This window comes from Ptychodera flava, chromosome 13 (genome assembly GCF_041260155.1).
Source record: "Ptychodera flava strain L36383 chromosome 13, AS_Pfla_20210202, whole genome shotgun sequence".
In the NCBI taxonomy this organism is placed as follows: Eukaryota; Metazoa; Hemichordata; class Enteropneusta; family Ptychoderidae; genus Ptychodera; species Ptychodera flava.
The window spans coordinates 27,000,866-27,025,880 of NC_091940.1; the positions used below are offsets into that span (position 1 = coordinate 27,000,866).

A 25,015-nucleotide genomic window follows, 5' to 3' on the forward strand; every position below is an offset into this window, starting at 1 on the left:
TGCCACGACGGGCAAACTGATACGTTTTGTTTACCAGTAACGCAAAGGCAAGGTGCTTTACCACACCAACAATGTTAAATATAGAGATCATCACTGTAACAGAAAACTGCCAACCTTATTATCAGCACGATTAGTGCGTAACGATACGTAACGAAACCACGTAAAGGTTACGAAAAAAAAATTTCAGCACAAATAAAACCTCGGAATGTTTTTTTGTATGGTTTCACCCGGCCTGCGCCCACCTTGCTGAGTGCTGCCGATCATCGTATGTGTGTGGATTTGGCAAATTGCCAATAATTAATGGCCAGCGCACACAGCCTGCGCAAACCGGATACTTGTAGGCACCTGTCCCGCGTACACTTCATCGAGTATCTTCATATGTAGCTGCGACTGTCACGTGGTTCGAAGAGCCACTGGTGTCGACAAACATTCGCATTTAGGCCCTGCATCTACTGCGCGACAATTTCCAAAGTTCCCACCCATACAAAAGTATAATCACATCATTTTTGCAGACTTTAAGTTGGCGGCACCACAGGTCGATTAGGCATTATTTGTGATGATTTTTTCCTATCATTATCATAAAAATGATTATGAATATTAATAAATTATTAATATGAATGTTACAGAATATTAATTTTTTACAAACAATATCGTCTGCTTTGTGTAAATGCCATTGTTGTGATAATTATGATTATTAATAAATTACGATTATGATTAATAAAATCATATTTTATACATTGTAATTTGCTTATGTGAACAACCCTCTTGAAACCCTTATATAGGTTCACAATCTGTGCCAAAATATACAAGTGACACCATTGCCCAGGTTCAGAGTCTACGGCGAGACTTAATTACTACACAGATACACATTATCGACAAGATTCACAAGCAAAGAAGATACAGTGGTATCCTACAGTAAACACCTTGAACAGTTCAAACTGATGAAAGAAAAGAAATAAAAATATATGGGATATCATATCATAGTATATCATTATCAATTGTCAAATGTCTATAAATGCACAGATATTGTTAGTTTACTTTTACATTGGAAAAAAAAATGATCATAGTTCTCTCGTAGACTACCATGTATAGTAAATCGATACTTCGGTGAAATTTCAAAATCAAATTTCTTGCACACACATCCATTTGTAACCCTTATCAAACTGACCGCACATTTGGCCCTAGATGGATAAACTGAAACGGAATGAGCTCGAGCTCTTACTTTGCTTGTTTAACAAGACGGGTATGTGCCAAGTGCTTGCCACTTCGGTATGTCTGGTAATGCGCCATTATTGTAATATTTTACAATGTATCCAAATTGCCTTGGTAGGTACTTATACCGCGGCACGAGCAGTCGATCGCGCTCGGGTCAGACAGAGGTCATCGCTGCAGAACCACTGTCTCGACTGTGGAAAGTGTTTTTGTTAGAGTCGTGAATTTCTGTCTCACTTTTAGCATCTTCGCTTGCCAAGGTCTCTTGTCCGGGCAGCTGGATGCTTAGTGGGAAGTAACGGACCCGTGCGAGCAGACGATGGGGTTCAATGGCTGATAACGTCCACCAACCTGCCGAATAGATTTTGCACAATTACCGTGCAAAAATCATAAAATTTATGATTTTGGCAACACAGCAGTAGTAGGTAGGGTTTTACATATGTTGTTTGGCACAATAAGATGACCGTGTGACTGGCTTTGTAAATAGGGAGCATTAAACGTGACAGGAGCGGTTAATTTGCAAATTTACTGTCGATGATCCTTGTATAAACAATGCTTATAAAATACAAATCTCAACATTTTCCAATATCTAGGCTTTTGGAAAATGGTAACAAGATCAGTTTTTTCCAGAGTATATACACTAAAGAGCCAAATATTTGTCCCGGACCTTTGATGAAATAGAGTGTACAAATACAAGTTCTTTTTTTTTCGGGAACAATACAGAAGTTTTCCCGAGAAGTTTAGAAAGAAGTTGCAGGTACTGATTTTTGAAAACTGCATGCACTATTACTTTTCTGTAGACTACCGATACACTCTACTTGTAAACTTTACGGCAGTTGTTTTACTGAAGGCTGCCGTGAATTACAAATTAAACTACTTGTACAGAGCACAATTTATTTCTAGGTGCGTTGTGAACCAGTAAGATTAACCGCACGTTATAAAATTTGTAAACGAGAGAAATAATTTGATCAAACAACAGAAAAAATATTGCTGTCACAGTGACTGAAAAATAAATGCAGCCCAGCGCTCGAAATTCAACTTTTTTTCCCTGGTGGTCCACTTGGGCTACCATTTTCTGTAGTTGATAGCCTAGCGGCTATGGCTGGTATCCCATGCACAAATTAGCTTAGGGGCATTTTTTCATTAACAAGACAAGAAAAAGCTAGTTTTCAAGATTCTGCCCTTGAAGTGCATTTTCATTCTACGATAGCGCCATATAAGGAAAGCTAATTTAAATCTTTATGAGTTAACTTACCGTATTAGCCAATCAGCAGGCTACTTTTCAAAGCTCTATGGCGATTTTACACATATCTCCACAAAGCCTTCTTGTAGATGGTTTTGATTGGTGGGAAATGGCACAATGTATTTGTATGCGTGCTTTGACCGTTCATCTTGAAGTTCACCTCTGATTTTGCATTCTCATAGTTGTATGTAAATTTGATAGTAGTCATGACAACGTGATACATATTGTAGCAGGGCTAAATTTTTTTAAAGAAGGACATTCAGGAAGAAAAATACCTTAACGATATAAAAAATCCTAAACTACGGGAATCTCTCACCAAGTTTAGATCAAGCAACTATAAACTGAAAATAAACTAGAAAATAGAAACAGGCAGACATACAAAAACGTTACTTATTAATAGAACATGTGATTACTGTAACAACCAAGAAATAGAAGATCAAATACGTTTCCTACTCCATTGTAATAGATATACACAGCAGAGAAACCACCAACTTATTAACATCATCCAACTGTACATCTACCAATTCTATGAGTTGACCACACAAAATAAACTAATGTATGTGATGGATACCCAAATCATGTTTACAAGTAGCAAACTGTATAAATGAATGTATGAATATTAGAAATTAATCTCACTGATATTTCCCCACACACTTTATCCACTCATAATATGAGTTCTCTAGGGTTTACGTTTTTCTCCAGCACTCTCTTTATCTGCAATTTTGTTTTGTGCTTTTTGCTTGATACAGTAATGTATTATGGTTCTGCTTTTGTTTTGTTATCGGTTTTATCTCATTTTGATCACTTTTTGTCATGAAACTACCATTGTCCACCCTACAATAGGTGTGACAAGTGTTATGACAAAAGTAAAGTACACCGATAAGGGACAGAAAAGACACAATGGACTGTCGACAGTCTACCAAAATACTGACTTCGCAATCTAGTTGAGTGGGGAGGGGGAGGGGGTCGAGTGTGTCTCTCTCATGCGTAACATGTACAGTTATTCTTTCGCGATGTTTTTTTTTTACAATTGGTTAGAGGGCCTTGCAAGGCTCCCCATGTGAAACACCGAAACGAGAGATAAATGTGGAGGGAAGTCCTCGAGGAAAGCGAGACTACAAATCCCGCCAAATGGCCGACAGAAGCGAAATTTTCCGTTTGATTGGGAAACTTGAAGGTAAATAAATCATACTTTCACTCTGATTCCAGTGATCAACCTTCAGCAGAACGTTTGTAGCTGTGAGTTGCTCCACTGACCTGGTCAGTTTTGTCGTTGCAGACGACAGTCAGACACTGCAGTGCACAGGTTTGCTGCAGTTTCGTAGCCCCGCAGCTCCCCTTGAAGATTTTTTTGTGTTGGGCAGAGCAGAAAAATAAAAACAAAAAAACCCAGAAAATATCTCCAAGGGGAGTTGCGGGGCTACGAAACTGCAGCAATGCACAAGCCAGCTTTTGGCAGGGTTGTATATGTTACAGGCTATGCCGCTCCATATACAGCCCTGCCGAGCGGAGCTAATACAGTGGTCTAGATACAAGCATAGGGTCTATGAGATGACTCGATGTGGTACACGTAGTGAGGTACTGAGATTGAGAAATGGTCGGACCTTTTCAATAGTCACATGTATCGCGTATTTCACTCGCGGCGCCAATCTGTCGGGACATACGCAAGTGGATCTGTCGGCTGCGTCTCTTTTCGAGTTGCCCGAGTTCAGAGAAGGAATGCGTACTACACGTTTGTGCACTCGCTTTACTACGACATGATGTGAGAATTTTTCGGGGAGATGCATATACCACAGTCGTTTGGAGAGCTATTCAGCGCTGGGACTAGTCGCCCCATAGACGAGTATACAGAAGCCAGAAATACCTCAAGTCTGGAAACAGAATGGCTATTTCGTATAGGGATTTTGCCACCATGTCAACTTCGATGTTCGATTTTACCGTGAAAAGTAGCAAGTTCATCTATCATGTAACCGTCGACCGTTCCCTATCATTCTCAAAATTCATACCTGGTACTTGATTTGCTTCACAAACGCTCGTTTCGTGTGATTTTCGGCCGAATTCGACGGACACGTCGCTAAAACATAAGCGTGAGCAACATTCCGGGCACCTCACAGTGGACGTTGGGCACCTCCACTTTACTGACGTTAGCGCCGCGTACCCATGAGGGGTGACTGGAAGGTTGTTTCATGCCTTATGTTTTGGCGACGTGTCTTCTGAACTCGGCCGAAAATCACACGAAAATTCATACCTGATACTTCATCTGCTTACAAAATGCTCATTTCCTGTGATTTTCGGCCGAGTTCAAGAGACACCTGGCCAAAACATAAGCGTGAGCAACATTCCAGTCATCCCTCATGGGTAGGCTGCGCCAACGTCAGTAAAGTGGAGGTACCCAAGAGGTGACCGGAATGTTGCTCACCCCCAGGTTTTGGCGAGTTGTCCGTCGAATTCGGCCGAAAATCACACGAAACGAGCGTTTTTGAATCAGATAAAGTATCAGGTATGAATTTTTAGAATGGTAGGGAACGATCGACGGTTGCATGATAGTTGAACTTGCTAATTTTCACAGTGAAATCGGACACGGAATGTGACATGGCGCGGTTTTTATAGCCATTCTGTTTCCTGACTTGGGGTATTTCTCGCTTCTGTACTCTCATCTATGGGGCGAATAGTCCCAGCGCTGAATAGCTCTCCAAACGACTGTGCATATACACACAGTCGCGAGTGGAGTGATACGTACCGGCCGCCGCGTACTATGCATATAATAATTGGCAATTATTATATGCATAGTACGCGGCGGCCGCGGCCGGTACGTATCACTCCACTCGCGACTGTGCATATACACGATATACTAAATTGTCTTTGATATACGGGAGTATTCAATTTCAGCTGGAGATGGGTCGACAAATTTTTCTTGCACCTCTGTCAAATCATAGACCCCAATTTTAGGGTCCAAAATGGTCAAATTAAAATTTAATCACGTTCCCTGTAAAAACATTTTTTAAAATTAATGGACCCTCATGTAGAGCTCTACCGTGCATTTTTGTAAATATCCTACATGTTGCAGTATATGAGCCTAGTATGATAATCCCTTCCCTCTGTGCTGTATCAAAAAGGCATGACCGATTTGCACTTTTCCCATTTTCAGATGAACACTCCTTCTAGTACCTCTGATTTTGCCAGCCCATCTTTGGCCATTATGAGTGAATGCTAGTAACACAAACACAGAAATGCCAAAATACATGTATTTTTGTTACAAGTTAAAGTTCAAACATTCTTCAAGTATTTGCATGAAATGATTCATTTTTAAAGAATGTTTTCCTTAATTGCAAATTGCTCATCTCGCACCATTTTCTATCTAAACTGTTGTTTGCATCCCAAAGCTTTAGTAAGAGATTTTGAAAAAGATGCTGATGAAAGGAAAAGTCAAAAAACACTGGATGAGTTGGACAATCTGGTTGGAAGATTTTCACAGTTGGATGGTGTTATCACAAAATCAGATGATGATATAACCAAGAAGGTAATTAGAAGACAACCTGTGTGACATTTCAGCACTACAGTGCTGTTCACAGTTACAGGTTTGATACTAAATATAGCTGCACGCATGCTACATCAGACACTACTGTTAGAAATGCAGACAACTTTTGTGTTGCATGCATGGCTGTTTTTGCAGCTCCAAGTGTTCATTGTACTAGCATTGGCAGTGACCTGTAAAGATTTTTATGTCATTCTCGCATGAGTAATTTCCAAAAATGTGATCAAAAGTTTTGGATATATATTTATGTTTGCATATTTATGAACTCTGCAACTCATTTACAAACAGCCCTATTGCAACATTATTGTGAAATCAATTTTACTATGTAGAGATGTGCAAGCTCTACATCTTTGTTATATATATAGGTGTACTATTCTTTCGAAACGATGACAGTGAAAGAAGCTAATCATGTGGCTTAGCACATCTCTAGACTATATTTGATTTTAACTATACTTTGTCATCAAAGTGTGCATCATTTATCTCAAAATAAAAGTCAGAAAGTTTTGCCGCAACTTTCCTCAAGGAAATCAAACGATATCAAAGATCAAAATGAGAGTTATCACCCTGAAAATTTGTAGATTTGAAAGGAAAGTTGAATTGAGAAAAGCAAAGTGACTTTTAATGTAATGGTATTTGAAATTCAAATTGCTACCATCACCATGGAGTAAATAGTTTTCAATATCTTGTCTTATGAGTATCTAATCGTTCCCTATACGGTTAGTAACTATACAGGGTATAGCAATCATTTTGAATTTGAAATAGTGGTAATTTTAGGTCATTTATTTCTCTTTTCCAAGTTTGCATTGTGGCCGCAGGTTTGTATTCTTCATTTCATTATAAGAGAGCTAGTTTAAAGTGTCCTTGAGGAAAGTTAGAGCAATGGTTTGAAAACTGTATGTTCACAAACGCATAATTGTACTATTTATTGCTTGCCTGTAAATACAAGATAACTGATTTACACCACATTTACAAACAATAGAAATGTTATATAAAAATAAAATTGAATTTTTCTGAAACAAGAGAAACGATAATAATAATGATAACTTTCTAGGTATTTCTTTATGTATATAATGTAAAAATATAGTCTGTAAGTTGTTCATTTATTGACAATTCTTGTTTTGTTCACAGAAATATGAGCTGATTTTGGTGTGTTTCAATTGGGTATTTATAAATTTTGGTCAAGAAAGTTGTTTCTTTGAACTTTTAATTTGAACACATTACATTATGATCATACAATGAAATTTAATTTACAGTTTGTCCAAAAATGAGTTTGACTAAAGAAATACAACAGTAGGCCATGATTTAATGGAACAGTCTACTTTATCATTGTCAGATTCACAGTACAGCCGTTGCACTCTGGAACATCTCTGTAGCCAAGAAGTCAAGCCAGGATTTTAGTTGTCCATTGAATGCTAAAGGTAACTGTTTCCCAATAACATAACAGTTAATGTTACATTAAAATTGCTTTCTCTTTATTTCAATAACATGAATAATGCAAAATTTCTCAAACAGCTGCAGTCAAAGTCTATAGGTACAGTAACTGTAACTTTTGCTTATCTATATATTTCCATTGGGACGTGGCTTTGATTCTACTCATACCTGTGTCTGTCCATCAAACTTGAGCCGCTGGAAAGAAAAGCATGGTTTCCAGACAAAAAGTTGCAAGTAATATGGTTCCAGAGTAATATTTCAACAAAGTTCAGTTTGTCAGAAAAATACATACTAAACCTAAATCTTTACAATTTTGTCCTTGATTTTTCCTTGTCATTTTAACAAAAAGATAATTTTCCTACTTCATCTTTACTGGAAACAGTAGCTTAACACACATTTTTAATCACCCACTTTTCACCTACCTTGAAAACTCCATGAAAAGTCAGTAACTTTGATTGTTATTCTAGCTTTTATGAGAGAAATTACCTAATGTGCTTAAAATCCTACTTGGCTCATAGACAAGTTTCTCTACTGTCTATGCTTTGGTCGATGAAAAGCTAATGTACTACAGTAAGGTAGAACGTACCTTGGGGATAGATCTTTGGACTTACAATAGTCTTTTGGTCTACTATTTGTTGGGGCTCATTTTGAAGTTCATGGAGTAAATAAAGTTTTTCACTGGCTTATATTTGTGAAAATCAAAAAATCATCCCTGTTGATGGGCGATCAATGGTCAAGAAATGTCAGTAATTGTTTCTCTAGTACCAAATTTTGCTCAGTGACCCAAGACTTCTGGTCTTGATTCCTAAAAGGAATTGTTTAAACTTTCAAATAGGTTTAGCAAAAGTGTCAGTCTTTGAATTTCAAGGCTTGTGTTACCTTCAACTGTTCATTCAAGTTTGCATTCCACTTTTGTTGTCAAAATCAATACCATGACCTGTATAAGAGTACAGCAATCAGTATAATGTACATTTACCACTCTTCCTAACCTATACCAACAAAATACAAAATCCCATTTGAATGCAAGTTTGACCTTTGACCTTGGGTGAGAGAACAAGAAATCATTTTACCGTACCCTGTAAAAGGGAATTGACCTTCATGGTATATTGACACATTTCACTTTATCTCTTTTTAATCACTAGTGCGAAGCCTGGCCTGCAAACTAACCTTTCTTGCCAGCCCTGCAGCTTCAGATGAACAAATTCTGAGACGGCAAATTATGGTAATGTTTTCAACAGTTTTTGTAGTCCATATTTGTATTAAATTGAGAACTGGCAGTGTCCTTTTTGCAATACTGAAACAACACAATGAGAATATTTCAGGCAACATCAACTCAGTACATAACGTTATATTAACTTCAGATTCTTCATTTTCTCTGATCAATGTTCTGAGCACAAAAACTTTGCCCATTTGGCAAGAAAGAGAGTATATATTCTGATGGAATTTTTCAGAATATTAATATGTTAACATTAGTTTGCTAGACCCAATATAACACCATACCTAAATCACAGTTTTCATGATTCTGTAATGGCATGTGTCTTCAGTGTCACTCTAGTATTTTTCCCACCTGAAAGAATCAATCTATCCCTTTTGAAATAGTACTAGTATCTCCCACTTGGTAACATTTTTAAAGCACATATTTTTAATGCCAACGGTCGATATTTGACGTGGCGACTACGCGTGGATCACGAAATATCGATAAAAACATGTCCTCAAAAACGTGAAAGTTTGAATTCCCGTGGCCCACCTAAATTCAGCTTCCGAACATTGAAAGTCGGCACTGGGGCCATTCTCAACTAAGCTATACCGGAGTACGAGTCTACGCTAACGCTGCTGTACGCCACAGTACCACTCGCGTCGGTGATCAGTCATGCTCCCTGGGGGAAAGGTGAGTCTTACTGACTTTGAGAAGAAACGGAAAACAAGTTTGATTCCACCAGAATTCACATAGGTGACTAGCACAGTTACGTGCGGTTGATACATAGTGGCCGTCGAGTGGTATGCATAGACGCATACCACGCGCGCACGGTGTACTGTGTTGCAGACGACAAAATGTAGTCATCAGAGGCGGCTAATATTTGACCTGTAAAACTGATGTTTATGTGGTATTGGTTAAAAATATAGTATAACTGATTTAGAACAATGAAAACGACAATAACTAAGAAGTTTTACAAAACTTACCTGAGGTAATGGCATAATGCTGTATATAAAGTCTTTGCAGTGGGAAGTAACTTAATTGCGTCGTTCGAACTTATTGTAGACTCCCTAGAATATCGTCAATCAGCACAACAAAAAACCTTCGGTGGATTTCGGGTCAAAATCAGAAACGATCGTAAAACTTCGGGATGTGAAAAGTACGCTCGGAAATGACATGTTTTTATCGATATCTTGCGATTGGCGCGCAGTCGCCACGTCAAACATGGACCGTTGGCATTAAAAAATGTGTTTTAAAAATGTTACCAAGTGGGAGTGCCTCTTTAATGTTGATTAAAATTGCTAGCTCGATTTCTGAAGTGTACAGAATTTTTTTTCTTCACTTCATTTTATATAACGGCATAAATAGTCCGTGGTTTTACCTTTAAAGTCTAAAAACAACCAAGGTGATGTCACTCTGGCAGAGAATTACCGTTGCCAGGATAAATCTAATTAAAGGACACTTTGTCTTTGTGTTGCAGATGTCTCTGAAGACTGCAAGGGCTTTTCTAGGTAAGCAATGATTTCCAAATAAGGACATACACTTACGACAAATGAGACAAATATGTCAAAAAGCAGCATTAATCGGGGAAAAAAAATATTTAAAAAAAGTTGAAATAGCATAGTTGAATGAGTTGAATTATTACAAAATATTTTCAAGCATCCTTATGTTTACAAAGCTTTTCTGTTGTGGATTTAATTTTGAATATCTTAAAGACTGTTCACCTCTTTACATTAGGATCAAAGTTGTCAGCCAAGGAGTCATGACAGTAGGCGTGTCACCCCCATTTTATAGTGTGAAGATCCAAATGTACTGCAGATTATTACATATGTTTCATAGTACTATGGGTTTCACCAATGTATGGGGTTGAAGGATACATTTCTCGTACCTACAGTGTATAAAGTGTAAAATAAAATCTTGTGAGTTAGAAAGTTATCACAGTCAAGAAACTCTTGCCATGTGTATGGTTTGACATGAATTAGATGTATGTAGAATTTAAAGAGTACTGACGTACACAAAATTTAATCCTCTCAGTGCCAAAGTCAATTTTTTGATGCCTTTGTAAAATGTAACACCAACAACTTTTTTAAATTCCAGACAAATTTTTTTTTTCAGATTTTTCCTGAAGCTTTGGTCAAAAATTATAGCAGATGGAAAGTTATGTCTATTTGATCCAAAACTATAAAAAAATTACTCAAAAATTCATATAAATTGGTAAAATTTTGCATTTAAATTTTAGTGGGAAAAATTACAGCCTCACTCAAAGGGTTACCGTTAAAGGCGGAGCCTCCCTTTAAAAGGGTGCCAACCTATGGCGGCGTTCACTGTGTAAGTGGACACCAAGCAGGTAACATGAGGGCACACGCTCCAGAAAATGCCACTTTTTAGTTTTTTCCGACCGCAAAAATGCTGACAGACTGCCAAGCGGTCAGTACGAAGCTACTGCCAATAGAACTCAGTGGTTACATTCAAATTATAACGTGACTGGAAGACGTTTTTTAAGGAAATTCGAGTGTTGTGCTGAGGAATAAATGACCGTTGGCAATTTGAACCGACCGCCAATCAAACGATTATATAAGCTCTGTTTGCAGGATTAGCAAAAGGTGACAAAAGATTGAAATCAGTTTGTGTAATTAATGTTATAGAAATCAAACATCGTCCTGGCGATGTGTTTGACTGGGAGGAGAACTCAACTAATGCGAGAACCAGGGATTGAAAAGTGCGGCTTTAATTGTTAAAACATCCAAGTAGTGTGATGTACTCTGGCTGAATTCTTAAAGGCTTTTTTGGCAATCCCTTAGATTGCCTTTGTTGTAGTATGTATATTGAGGTGTAATAGTCTTTTGTTTTCCATTGAAACTACTTTGCCTGTGTATTATACTAAATTAGTAAATTTTTGATGAGACAATCTGGCACCAACACAGACCTTTAATTAAATGGTTTTTCAATTTTGAATTTTGCCATTTTTCCTTTCTTCACAGACTCTAACAACAGTAGCATGGCTGAAAATTCCCTGGCGCTTGCTCAACAGGTATGACTGCAAATCCTCATATAGAAATGCAATCAATAAAACAGAAAAATTTGGTACTGGGTAGAGCACATTACGTAACGCTGTATCCAGTGGCATACATAATAGCTGAATTATTTTATGGTATAAATTATGATGTAAAAGATTCGTGTTCAACCCAGGCAAAAGCCTACAACTTTGGTATACCATAGAAACCTGCTTGAAAGTTAGAAAAGAGGTCTGGAAGATGCAAGTTTTTGACCCATTTTTATGAACAACTCCTGATCATCTGAATACAGAATGTTTTCGAATTATTTCTGTGCATTTTATTTGTTCTGTGTCAGCCTTACACTTTACCCACGATCATTTGCTAATCCTCTGCATAAGCTATCATGTTGCCTAATGTACATCTGTTAATTGACTAATTGGTGGATGAAGTTGCTTTCTTTTGGCCAGGTGTAGCCTGGTCAACTTAAAGGGCCAGAAGTTGTAACTTTCATTGATTTTTTCACTGGTTTTGTTTTATGTGTCAGTTGCAAGTATTTGTCCACTCCCCAGAGCATATTAAAATATTAACCACATGCCAATACAGCTTCTATACGATTTAAATGCACTGTTATTGTTTACATTTGAAGTTTCGTCCAGACCAGAATTCAGTCGTCAACAATAGCAATGCAGTCTACACATGGGTAGACTTGAGTTGACAAGCTGAATACCGTCTATCTCAATGTGCTTGGGGGACAGAGTAGAACAAGAAACTGTAGGTGACACAAAAAATGGAAGTATTGAAAAAAAATCAAAAGTTAATCGTATATATAATGTCCTTTTAATCTGCTAACAGTAATTGTTTACACAGATTAGTCGATGAGTAGTTGCCTTGATACCTGAATTCTGTAGCTAATACAATAGTGGATTATCCTAGCATCTCATATTATGTCAAGGTGTGATGGAGACATGTACAAATAATTGTACTCAGTGTACCAATAGTTTGCAAATATTCTTTATTTGAATGAAATAAGTGAAATAAGTGAAAATTGAAAAATGGTGTTCTATCATGTGATGAAAGCATGCTTTCCCTAGAGCTGTACATAAAATTTGGAGGAATTTTTGAGTTTACCGGTATATTACAAAGCCTTGAGTTACTTTTTTCTGAAATGACATTTTTAATTGGAAAAAGTGAGTTTTTTTAACTCTCTGTGGTCTAGTGAAACTTTGACATATTGTTAAATATTGTTAAAACCTGAGCATATGATATGGTATCTTAGTTTTCAGTTAACCGCTATATGGATCAAGTCATAGTCGAGGGATATACTGGAAGATCTTTCACTTTGAGGTGGAGCTATACCCTTCGTCTAATATTAGAGGAATGGTAGAGTCCTGCCTTGAGTGACCAATCTTACAAAGTGGAGAGACTGGTTTATTTCACCCTTTCAGACTTACGTAACATTAGGAGCATGAGTAACCCTTTCATACAAACATCCGTTCACCTTCCGTATATGCTCATCATGCGTACGTCAAACTTAAAAGCCTGTTCTTTGTACACCTTGCATTCAATCTGTCCAATTAATGTGTCATTCACCTACACTGTTTGGCATATTGCCCAGACCATCACATAGTACATTACAGTTGTCTTCAATCCATTTGACTCAGCCGTGGAACACACATAATACTTCTGTCAGTCACCAGTTCATTATACATAACTCCCATACAGTTTCACAGACAGACGGTAACTTTGCTGCGTATATACTTGTCAAATGATTGTCGTGAATAATTAGAACCCGGCTCAAAAAGGCCCGGATCCAGGATTAACTGAGGTGTTAAGAAGATTATGAGGTGTTTTCTGTCTTTTGTCTTATTTGAAATTGCAATCTCTACATAAATATGTTGCTAGATTTTTGGATTAAGTCCGCACAGGGGGGTGGGGGGGGTGGGGGGGTGGGGGGTGTTAAGCAATTACATGTAACCACAACCAGCCATGTGTATGATCTGATGATGAACTATAGTGTCAAAACCTAGTGGTATACTTTATGCTGAGGTTTAGTGATTGCTATCATATCATGTAATGAAACGATATATTAAAATTCTGGTGTACACCTTAAAAAGGGATTTTTCTCAAAGTGAGAGCTCTTGCGTGTTCCAGCTATGCTATATTGGGAATATGAACTGTTATTTTCACGTCTGAATCAACCAATCACATTGTTGTATTTGTGGCATAAATTACAATACATCGCAGTATTTGTAACTGCAACATGTTATCATGGACAAATGAATGCTTGCAGAGACAAAAATTTATCTTAATTTTTCATGAATAACATTGGACATCATGCATATTTATTCTGTTTGTATTGAAAAGTTGACCTCTAAAGCATTTCAACATGATTGTTGGAGTAGAATAAGAAGCGAAAAGAATAAAAAGAATGAAACTGATGGAAAATACATCAAAAACTATAATGTGGCAGTGGTATTAATTCAAGCATGTTTTATCTCTTTCAGTGTTTGGAGAAAGTACAGGAGCAAGTGATTGCAGCCGCCAATGAAGGAAAACTTCAAGACGTTGGGAAACACAAACTGGTCCTTGAGAAGGATTTCTTTAAATTGTACTGCTATAAAGCTGAGTGTGTATGTGTATCTGTGTGATAAATCTCATACTCACAGCCATACACTATATTCTCCCTTGACATACCCTTACAACATCAGACTGTGGTATACTTTCATTATTTTCAATAGGGTGGACTGACCTACGCATAGGAAATGGAGCTGAAAGTTATGCCCAAGTCCTGTTTATTCAAGAGTGATATGATAAATTTGATATATCTTTATATTCAAGTAGATTTACCTCATGACCTTAAAACAATTGTTCTCTGTGGTTGTAGGCTTATGTTCTATTGCTGAACAATATCCAAAAGTGGAGAATAATCGTAGAATTCAAAATGTGATTTTTTTGAAGATGTTTTAATTAATATTTTGTAGCATACAAGGCTATACGAATCAAATGAATGGTACCCTATGTCAATGAAAGAGTGATCATTGTTTGATTTTATGTTTTTGAGTATTGTAAAAGTGTAAATTATTTTATCTATTTATTTATTTATTATTGAAATATTGAGTTAATTGTTTGTGTTAAAAGAAAACCACACACCATTGTGTAACCAGACCATATCTCGTTTGTGAATTCCTTTGTCAAAAAGAAGAGCATGGCAATTTCCAGTGACAACTTTCAGTCCATTGTCCTGTCTGTGCTGTGAACAGAGAGCTTCAGCCCGGACAGACAATCCTCATGACTGTCTATGGTATCAGAGCAGCTTGTATTGACCTGATGGTGGGAGCAGACTCAAATTATATTACATAAACTTGAAATTCTAGCCTGCAGCTGAAATGAAATCACCTTTGAAAAGTCCATCGCTGTCTGTATATCTATGCAAGGGTGATGACATCAGTGGATATGACATGACATCCATAGTGGAATATTTAAGAATATGTAATCCTCAGTGTTGTAATGTGTATTAACTTTGTAACTGTTCTTCTTATATATATACAGTATGTCAGTGAAGATGCCAGTAACCATGGCGAGGCTTTTCAACTGATTCAGAAAGCTAAAGAGTTACTTCAGAGGCTTCCAAAAGAGGTGAGTATAAGGCAGACTACTTTACATGTGTGTTATACACAATGCATAGAATCGGTGTCTATCCACAATACTGTTCTCACACAGAGACACGAACAAACCCCTTCATTTTCTGTTGTTCCCGGGAAGGGACATTGATCTGTCTTATAGGTGAGTATAGGGTCCACCTCTTTGCATGTGTATATACACAATTATGCATGCAAGACTAGTATCAGTATCTGTCCACAATATTCTCACACAGAGATGTGAACAAACCCCTTCATTTTCTGTTGATCCAGAGAAGGGATATCTATTTCATCTGTGGTATATTTTGTTTATTTCCTAATTTCACAGACTGCCTTTTTGTGTATGCTGTGTTACAACTTTGGTGTTGACTCTTTCCATTGGAAAAACTATGAGGAAAGTGTAGCTTGGCTGAGGTAGGAAGCGGGCAATGTCTGTGAACAATAATGCACAAACTAATAATAATGCACACACCATGTTCTTGAAAAATGACATGTGAATTCACATAAATTTGTTGGTTGATTGGTTGATGATTTGGCACAATAATTACTAGTTGGTCTGAATGTTTCATATTCTGAGACATGTATGTGAGATCCCTTCCCCAAAGGCCTTATCATCAACTTAAAAGACTTTTTTTGTATTAACTCCATCCAGAAGACCTTTTATACAATATTCTATGCTGAATGTTTCTGAGTTTAAAGGTTATTTGGATGTTGTTTTACTATTCTGAAATTGTGTATGTCACATATAATCCATTGCTTTTGTCATCCTTTGATTTGCAGGGAAAGTTTTGAACTTGGGAAAGGAAACGATAGCATTGGTCCTCAGAATCAGGTATGTAGAATGACCATCTTTTGCCTACACACACAATTGTCCTTCAAATCAAAATGATACAAATATTTATATTTTGAATATGACTAACGTTAAAGAAATTATCTTTGCATCATGCAAAATGGTACAAAGAAGATCAGTTTGGGAAAAAAAGATATAAAAAGATAACTAAGACATGCTCTGACTGCGGTGCAAATAAGTGAATTGCAGCTATTCAATATCTATAATGCATTTTCTCTTCTCTCAGGCAAAGTGTTTGAGATTACTGGCCAATGTTTACCTCGATTGGAATGGTGACCAGCACTGGCAGAAAGCTTTAAATGCTATAGGACTGGCAAATTCTGTGAGTAGAGGGAGTTTTCATCATCAAAATCACAATTGTCACACTCAAGTCGGTGCAATAGGGGATGTTCATGATCACAAGTTTTTTGCTAAATATAGCTGCAAGCACATGACATATATTGGACACTACTGATAGAAATTCAGACAAATTTTGTTGTGCTGCATGTGTTTCTGTTGTTCTAACTTGTCTCAATCATAAATTTGTCTTTTCTATTGTTCATGAAATTGTAACATCAGCAGTCGCCCATCTAGTTATATTTTTGTCACACTTCCATGCGTCATTTCCAAAAAGTGTACATCTAAATTTTCAGACAAGTATCAACTTTGACATTAACAGTGACATGATTTACAAAGAGCTGTATTTGTACAAGTGGAAGTGTAGCTGAAACGTGTGTGATATTCTAATGAGCCATCCCTGGTTGACAGCACACATGAATTTCACTTGTGTTTGTCAATTTTATGCATGGAGGGATCCATAAGGACGAGTCAGATACAAAAAAGATGAATGCTTAAACGTTTAATCCAACATTGGTAGCAGCTGTGTGTTCATAGTTGGAGGAACTAGGTTGCCACGTTTTCAAAATCGGGCGGATTGCCGTATGCAACATGATTTACTGGCTACTGCAGTTTGACAGTTTAAGTTTGTACATTTGATATTGAATTCACCCCACTTTATCTATGATGAAATCAACATTCTATTTTTTCAACAGTTGAGCAGTGAATATACCATTGCTTTGCTAGTTTATTTTAGGACCAAATCAGACTGTCTGGTGAAATTATGATGGAATGTCTGCGAAAAACGCAAATTCCTATACTTTACAAAGCAAAAGACAGCTATACCGGTATATATATATATATATATATATATATATATATATATATATATATATATATATATATATATATATATATATATATATATATATATATATATATATATATATATATGTGTGTGTGTGTGTGTGTGTGTGTGAGTGTGTGTGTATTTTTCACCAGTGCATTGTGTCTTGCAGGAGCACTCTCACCCAGCAGGCCTGTTTTTAAAAGTGAAAATATTCTTGATTGGAGGGATTGATGGCGACAGACTGGAGTCAGGTAAAAAAAGGTTGCACAAATAATTGTCCTTTAGTGTTATAATAAGAGGTATAATCAGCCCATACAAGTTAGGGACCGTCTCAGATTGTTGCTTAAGTTCAAGAAATGAAATTCCTTCGTTTAGATCAAAACCCCCTCCCCCTAAACGAAAGTTCAAAAGTGCGAAATGTTGATGTCTGTCTGAGAGTACAATGTAGCATTTTGCTGTAGATACTGAAGAATATATTTCCCTTGACCACATGACATCGTCAAGTAATCGATCAACCACTGTGAGCATGACACAAATGAGTTGGTAATAGTTTATACTGCAAAATTTTGGTACGAGTGTGGTAGGAGTGTGCAGTCTTTGCTTATTTTTACACACAGTGTAAAGAGAGCTGGTAATCACAAAATAAAAGGGCGAAAGTGAAGTTTACTAATTGAATGGAGGTCAAACCCCCTCCCCAGTAAATGAATGAATTTCGCTTATTTCGCTTTTTGAACTTATGTGACAAATGAGACTGGAAAAGAGATCATGTATTAAGCATGCTAGCTCCAATTAATGTGGCATATGGCAGTGTCACTTGTTGGATCCTCTCAATGCTGTGATATCAAATGACCAAAGTCAATGGGAGTCCTGAACCAAACTGATTATTAAAGTGTTATGGCCAAAGACATTAAAAGACCAAAGTCAAGAGCTCTAAAAGGAAACTGATTAAGCTTAAACTGATTAAAGGCCTGTGTTGGCACCGGATTGTCTCATCAGAAAATTTACCCACCAGATTACAATTTTCATGGAAAACAAAAGGCTATCACACCCCCATAATCCTCTTACAGACTAGAACAAAGGCAATCCCAGGGATCGCAAACAGTGCCTTTAAGCTTCACAGCTACATTATTACTCTGAGGTGAAGGGAAAGACCAGATATTTATTTTGTTATCAGTTTACATAAATCATATGAATCACCGTGTAGAACGCCACAAAAACTGAGATATAGAAAGAGATGTACAAATGAATAAACACACATGGATTTTTCTGTGGATATTTCCTCCTGTTTGCATATGTGAGATTTTTATATTAAGGTAGTATGTGCTATTGAAAGTGTAAGACTTAAACTTTTGCTCAAAGCTTTTCTTAAGGAAACTTAGAACTGTTCTCTTTCAAAATCAAGAGTAAAAATTAGGGACCACAATGCAAATTTTGGTTGCAGAGAAATAAATTACCTGCCATATTTGGAATTCCAAACGGCCGCCATCCCTGCGTTAACTCTATAGGAACAATTTTTTTTTATTTTCAAAAAAACAAGACAACAACAACTTTATTTTCTCAAAGAGCTTTAAAATGAGCCCACACAAACGGTAGATCATAAAAAAATGTAAAAAGTTATTGTCTGAATATCTGTTCCCAAGGTGCATTCCACCTATAATTTTCATTGTGTTTGTTTACTGTCTAGCTGTTCATGACCTGCTACATCACCCAGATTTGACAGTTGACATGGCATTGAATATGCTGAGACTGACAGTGTCCAGTAAGAAGTAAGTCTTAGAAATATAATATTTACCACTTTGTTCATGTATATATACATCTATATAGTATGTGTATATGCAAAGCCTTGCTTCCCTTGTAGATGATGAGAAATGACATTCTGCATATAGTTTATAAACAATAACATGTAAATGTAGATGAACTGTTCATTATGTAAGTAAAGTAAAAAAAAATTCCATAGTTTTCTCTAGTTGTCAGGCGCGTTCTAAACTATCAACTCATGTATAGATTAAAGTGAACACAGGTATTCTAAAAAGGCTATCGCAAAACATAAATGTAGTGTACATCTATGTAAGACTGCCTCATAGTTACTGCAAAAGAGTTTGTAAAAGAGTTTTAGTGTGAATATCTACCTTAATGTGCTGTTTATAAGTATTGTTTGATGGTACATACATCATAGGTATGATCTAACCATGGATGGACTGACCCAGCTGCTAGACTGGTTTGAAAACTCTCCAGAAGTTGGAAAAATCCGCTTGTTTCAACTTGACCTACTTTTGCAAAAGGAGGATGATGAAAAGGCGAAAAATATTGTCTCATGTGTACATGGTATGTTAAAATGAGATATAATGTAACTGCTTTTTTGTGATCACAACAAAAATTCATGAATTTCTTTAAATCAATCTAATGTCAGTGTCAAATGAAATAATCACAATTTAATTTACATGTACACTTGAAGCATGGAAAGATAAGATTTAATTTAAAGATACACATGGTATCATGAAACCAGCCATTTCCTGTAGCTTCACTTGATTGCTCCCACTTTTGATGTTAGCACCATTTTTTTTTGGTTTTAATATCAATTTCAGTTTCTTGTCCTACTGCCAAAATCCTGTTGAGATGTGCAGTATTCAGCTTGTCAACTCAGCATGTACATAATGTAGATTGCACTGTTATTGTTGAGAAGTGAAATTTGGTGGAGACAATGTAAACAAACAGTGCCTTTTACACTCATAAACATTGTGATGACAAGCTAAATAGTACATATTTTGCTCATGCTTTGGGGAGACGGAAGAACAAGAACTTGCAAATTTGGGCACACAGTCCATGTAGCCGACAATGAGATGCAAATGATATGCGGTTAAGGTCTCCTCGAATAACTTTCAGCTGGTTGCTCACTATCTACTATTTTTATAGTATTTTATACAAAGGCACAGACTTATTCTACCTTCAACTTAAAAGTGATAGTGATTTTGTACCTCATTCTTTACTATTTTTTCATAGTTTTTGGTAGCCGGTAACAGACACTTCGTGTTCGTGTCGGCTACATGGACGATCAAGAACTTGCAAATTTGACACACAAAAACAAACGTATGGAAACTTATCCTTTAAAATTGTTGCATTTCACAATAATTCACCGTCTTTCAGTACTCATCTGTAAAGTATCATCTACCCTTGTGGTCAACACTGACATCTTATGTCACAAGTATTTAACCAATTTTTCGTAAAAAATGATCTACAAGGCTTATTTTACGCTACCATTGAAATGACATAGATATCCTTGTCTATCCATCCGCCATTGAAAGCTTAGCTAACCAGCTGCATTGGCATAGTAAAGCCTTCGCTGTTCATCTTAAAGACTGCCAGTACTGATCAACTTTTGACTGCAGTTCTTCTTCCATTGAGGCCTGCTTTGTATCTCTTTGCAGAACATGGCCAACGAATGGACAAAAATGTCATGAAAAGGTTCCAGTCAGCTCTCTGGGAACAAGCAACTAAGAAATATGAGGTTTGTTATCATGTAATTATGTAGCTAGCTCTCAATTGTAATTGCCAAGCTTGTAATATTATATGATTGTACCATCCAGTTACCTCTGTCATCAAAATAATGTAGAGGCTTCTTTCATCCCAATAAACAGGATATTTCTAAATCTTCATATTTTGTAAGCTGCCTTTTGCACCATAATCACCATCATATCAAAGATGTACTAAATCATTTTGCTTTGTAAAATTTTTGTCTTCTAATTAAATTTTTGTTGTTGTTGTTTAAATATTGAAAATTTTTTAGGACATAATCAGTGTGCGAAATTAACGTCGGTCCGACGGTCCGAGACCGACAGATTTCTCGTCGGGCCGAAAGTTTTTAGCAACATGTCGGTCCTTATGACCGACTGAAATTTGGAATAAATGATGAAAATTTCTCCGTCAAGACCTGTAACAGATGCTGATGATGACTGACTCTGAATCATGTGATTCAGACTTGAATGCCATGCATGCACCTATCAATGTTTTCCACCGTGGAAGTACGGGGCAACAGGGAATATTGATCGCACTTCGAGTTCTGGTAGTTCGATCTCTATGGTACGCCAGACGGGGAGGGGGTGGGGTTGACAATGTCGCAACATGGTAATTTTTGTCTTGCGACTTTTTGCATGTACGAAGAGTCTAATCCCTCCGATCGACACGCATAGCACGGTGCAGCTGATTACATTCAGATCAGTATGAATTATGTCCGTGCATGCAGATTCAAGCAATGGAATGGATTGATTTTGGTGAAATAATGCGATACAATATTATACTAATACTCTTTTAGTGAGTGTAACCCTGGTAATGTTAGCATATCTGTGTCATAAGACAACAACACCCTGTATCACTTCACTAGTTCTACACTTTAAGTGTTTGGAATTTACATGTACACAAATGTACATAATACAGCCCTTCGTTTTATCAAACTGACTCCATTTTCTTTGCTTTGATTTTTCATTGAAGCGTTCAAAACATCAACACTTCATAGAAGAGTTTAAGACAAAAACCTACTAAGAGAACAGTGCTGTTGACTAATCATATTTGGTTTTAAACATGGAGGTATTTTTTACCTCTATGGTTTTGAACTACGCCCGATACAAGGACTAGATGTTACACGACAGCCCAATTGTGCTACTTGCAGTCGGCAATCAAATTCACGTTTCGCTGTGTTTGTTTGTGGACCGCTAGAACATCTTGCTTGCTCGTTGGTCTTTAACCAAAGTTCACAAGGCCGACTGTTACCACGATATATCGACGTAATAATAAGTATACATTTTATAAAACAGAGCGGCCTTATCATATCAGTTTTGTCGAGTTGCACGATCCGTCGTGTATACTCTCTGAGGCTTCAAATTGTTTCGATGTATATCGATACCGTGTTACGACAGGCATGCAAAACTCACCGTCATCCTGGGCTGTAGGCCTAAATGTCGAAAAATCGCTCAGGCAAAACTTTTCAATCAAAAAATATGCATTCATTTCCGCGAGTGGCGTTTGCCATTCATGTTGTCTGCAATTTCTATAATCGAGAAAAAGTTACGATACTTGTCTTTTTTAATTAAAAGTATAACTTCATCTGGTTCTTCATGAATGCAACAGAGGCCACATTTAAGCATATTTATTTTTTGAAAAATGTTGAAAGTAATCCATACGTCATATCAAAATACATACCAAGTATTTTCTCCCTTGTTTAAAAAAGACGTTGTAGTCAATGTTTGCATAAAAAATTATTCATACACCTATGACTGTTTTCAAGGTACTAAGTTATTCACTCACTCTTCTACCACTCGCGTTGGCTAATTTCAGAAGTGATTTTCAGCTTGCCAACCATTTTCAAATCACAATATCACATGCCCTGGTGTAGTGTACATTTTTACTCATCAATGTAGAGAACACCAATCCCCGTAGAAAGTCATGAAAGACAAATTTTCTCGCTTTCATCAGCCACATGTAGCCAGTGCATGAGCCAGTATTCCCCGGCCCCTGGGTGTTTGACATCATTTTATAGTCTGAGAGTGGGGGATTTGACATGGCTAGAAAAAATGTCAAATTTTCCTGTTAGTCCCATAGTCCCCCTCCCCCGAGGTGGAAAACATTGATAAATGTGTGCGCGAGGAAGATGAGGGCTGTGATCTTTTTCAGATTCCAGATCATGTAGATAAATGATTCATGATCATTCACCGACACTATTCTGCATCTATGTGAACAATAGTCCTCTTGAGTGAATACTTACTGACTCTATTGATAAAAGGACATGAAAAATTAAATATTACAACATTCAAAAGCATAGTATTGGTGGAGAAGTTGACTTTAATGGTCGTTAACAACTGCATTTATTGAGGACCGGCAGTTTTCTGTAAGGACCTGAAGCTTTGGCTTGAAGCAGGTCCTTATGACCTGAAGCTATTTTCTCTTAATTTCGCACACTGGACATAATACACAATAAATACATAAATCCTTCACTTTCACTTTTCATTCTTCCACTCCACAGCTCGGTAAATTCAGTGAAGCCCTTGAATGGTTTGATCACTCAGCCAGTCTGTTTTCAGCGGATGATGAAGATAACAGGAAGGCCTTGGCCAAGTTGCATCGCAACAGGGCTGCTTGCTTTGTTGGGCTCAATAACCTAGCAGAGGTGGGTGCAACGATAAAACTGATCATTGAACTGTGAGGAAATTTCAAAAGTAAGATTAGATCTTCTTGGTTTTTGTCCGTTTGTGTGTATGTGAAATTCAATTAATAGTGAAGGAGTTACAAACATTTTGTACTACAAGTTGACCACGTCAAGATATTCCATTGTGATATCAGTCTGGCAGTGGACCCCCTTATTGCATATTTAAATAAAGAATCATTTCGAATGAAGAGCGCCCCCACCTAGCTGAGAGCGACCGTTGATTCATTTTTCATGAAATTTTCTTTCATAAATTTTGTCGAATTGGAGGTCTTTTATTCCTAAAAGTGGCATTACCGGTCTCCTTGGCGAGGTAAGTTTCACCACACAATTTTTTGTACACTAATTGGCATTTTCTGATGGTCGAGAAGGAAAATACCGTTTTTTGCCGGAGCCGCAATGGCCCATCTTCAACACTGCCCCATTTTCAAGGCCAGGCGTGTATGTGAACAAAATATACCTAGTTAAGTGGACCAACTTCTCTTTTAGTCCCTAAGTTTGTTTTTATTTCCGTTCACGCTTTTGTAGTGTAAAAATCACGCGCGCTCTCCACTGTGTAATCTGACAGCGAGAGAGTAACATAGGACCTCCCGCTGTCCGTCTTCAAGGTCGATAGCCGATCTATTGCCGGGATCTATTGGATTAGGCGAACAACGTAGCTGTGGTTTATGTTATATCCAGTCGGGATACATTTGATTGCAGTTTCATTCATCAAATTACTGTTTCGAAGCCTTATATTTTTAGTAAGGTGGGCCTCATGCCAGAGTTCACGCCAGTTCACACAGCGTGCATACCGAAGACAACACGCCGACATCATAGGCCGGAAGGCATTATCAAAGTGCGTACTCGCTTGCCCTGTGCGTTATCAATTGTATGCACTACTCAGTACTCGACTGGCCCTTGTCTAATCGAGTTCCATTTTTCGTATCAACAGGGACCATAGAAGATTCCAGTTCTGGTAGGTTTGCTGTGGCGACGCTCTGGTGTCCGTATTCAGATGTGTGGCCAGCGGAAGGCTTTTAACTGGTTCACCGTATTTTCATTTTGAACAGAAGCCTTAAACAGATTTTGAGTTTGGACTCTACATGATCCTTTAAATATCGCTGTGCTGTATCAGTGTTAGAGACAATGAACATGCAAAATAAACCATCATTTGATAAGAGAATCAAAAGGAGTCTTTGTCTTACGTTGTCCTCAAAGCAAACTTTGTTAGAGCTTAGTAATTTGTATTCTGCATGTATGCTAGGTACTGTACCTTTGACAACAAATACTGACAAAGCAATAAGAAGATTAGTCTTGCCACAATGGTGGGCTATAAAAAAGTGTCTCAAGGTGTATCAGATAGATTCACATTGAAATGCAATTTGAGGCATTTGAAACAGTTTCAGATGCTTGTTGACAAACTTGGTGAAAAATATAGAAAAGACGATTTCTGTCATGAACATAATGACAGCAGATTTGATAGGAAACAGCATAAAAAGCTGAAATCTCATATGAAACAGTTTGCAACTATTCAGAAGAAATTTAGAGTTGGATTTCAATGTCCTGGAGTTTTCA

At 37.2% G+C, this 25,015-nt stretch overlaps 1 protein-coding gene and 1 long non-coding RNA gene across 2 annotated transcripts in view; both read left to right on the forward strand.

The window, feature by feature from the left end:
* Positions 1-25,015, forward strand: part of LOC139148002 (testis-expressed protein 11-like) — a 45,152-nt gene that overhangs the window by 9,110 nt on the left and 11,027 nt on the right. Inside the window, exons 2-17 of the mRNA XM_070719258.1 lie at positions 3,494-3,632; positions 5,839-5,975; positions 7,324-7,408; positions 8,564-8,643; positions 10,097-10,127; positions 11,598-11,647; positions 14,117-14,242; positions 15,162-15,248; positions 15,579-15,664; positions 16,031-16,082; positions 16,327-16,422; positions 17,435-17,516; positions 18,950-19,031; positions 19,442-19,590; positions 20,691-20,770; positions 23,279-23,422. Coding sequence (XP_070575359.1) covers positions 3,587-3,632; positions 5,839-5,975; positions 7,324-7,408; positions 8,564-8,643; positions 10,097-10,127; positions 11,598-11,647; positions 14,117-14,242; positions 15,162-15,248; positions 15,579-15,664; positions 16,031-16,082; positions 16,327-16,422; positions 17,435-17,516; positions 18,950-19,031; positions 19,442-19,590; positions 20,691-20,770; positions 23,279-23,422 — 1,413 coding nt within the window. The 5' untranslated portion in view covers positions 3,494-3,586. The remainder of the gene's footprint in view (positions 1-3,493; positions 3,633-5,838; positions 5,976-7,323; positions 7,409-8,563; positions 8,644-10,096; positions 10,128-11,597; positions 11,648-14,116; positions 14,243-15,161; positions 15,249-15,578; positions 15,665-16,030; positions 16,083-16,326; positions 16,423-17,434; positions 17,517-18,949; positions 19,032-19,441; positions 19,591-20,690; positions 20,771-23,278; positions 23,423-25,015) is intronic.
* Positions 23,778-24,629, forward strand: LOC139148001 (uncharacterized). Its single transcript, XR_011555849.1, has 2 exons — positions 23,778-24,296; positions 24,393-24,629. It is a non-coding gene; the product is annotated as an uncharacterized lncRNA (long non-coding RNA).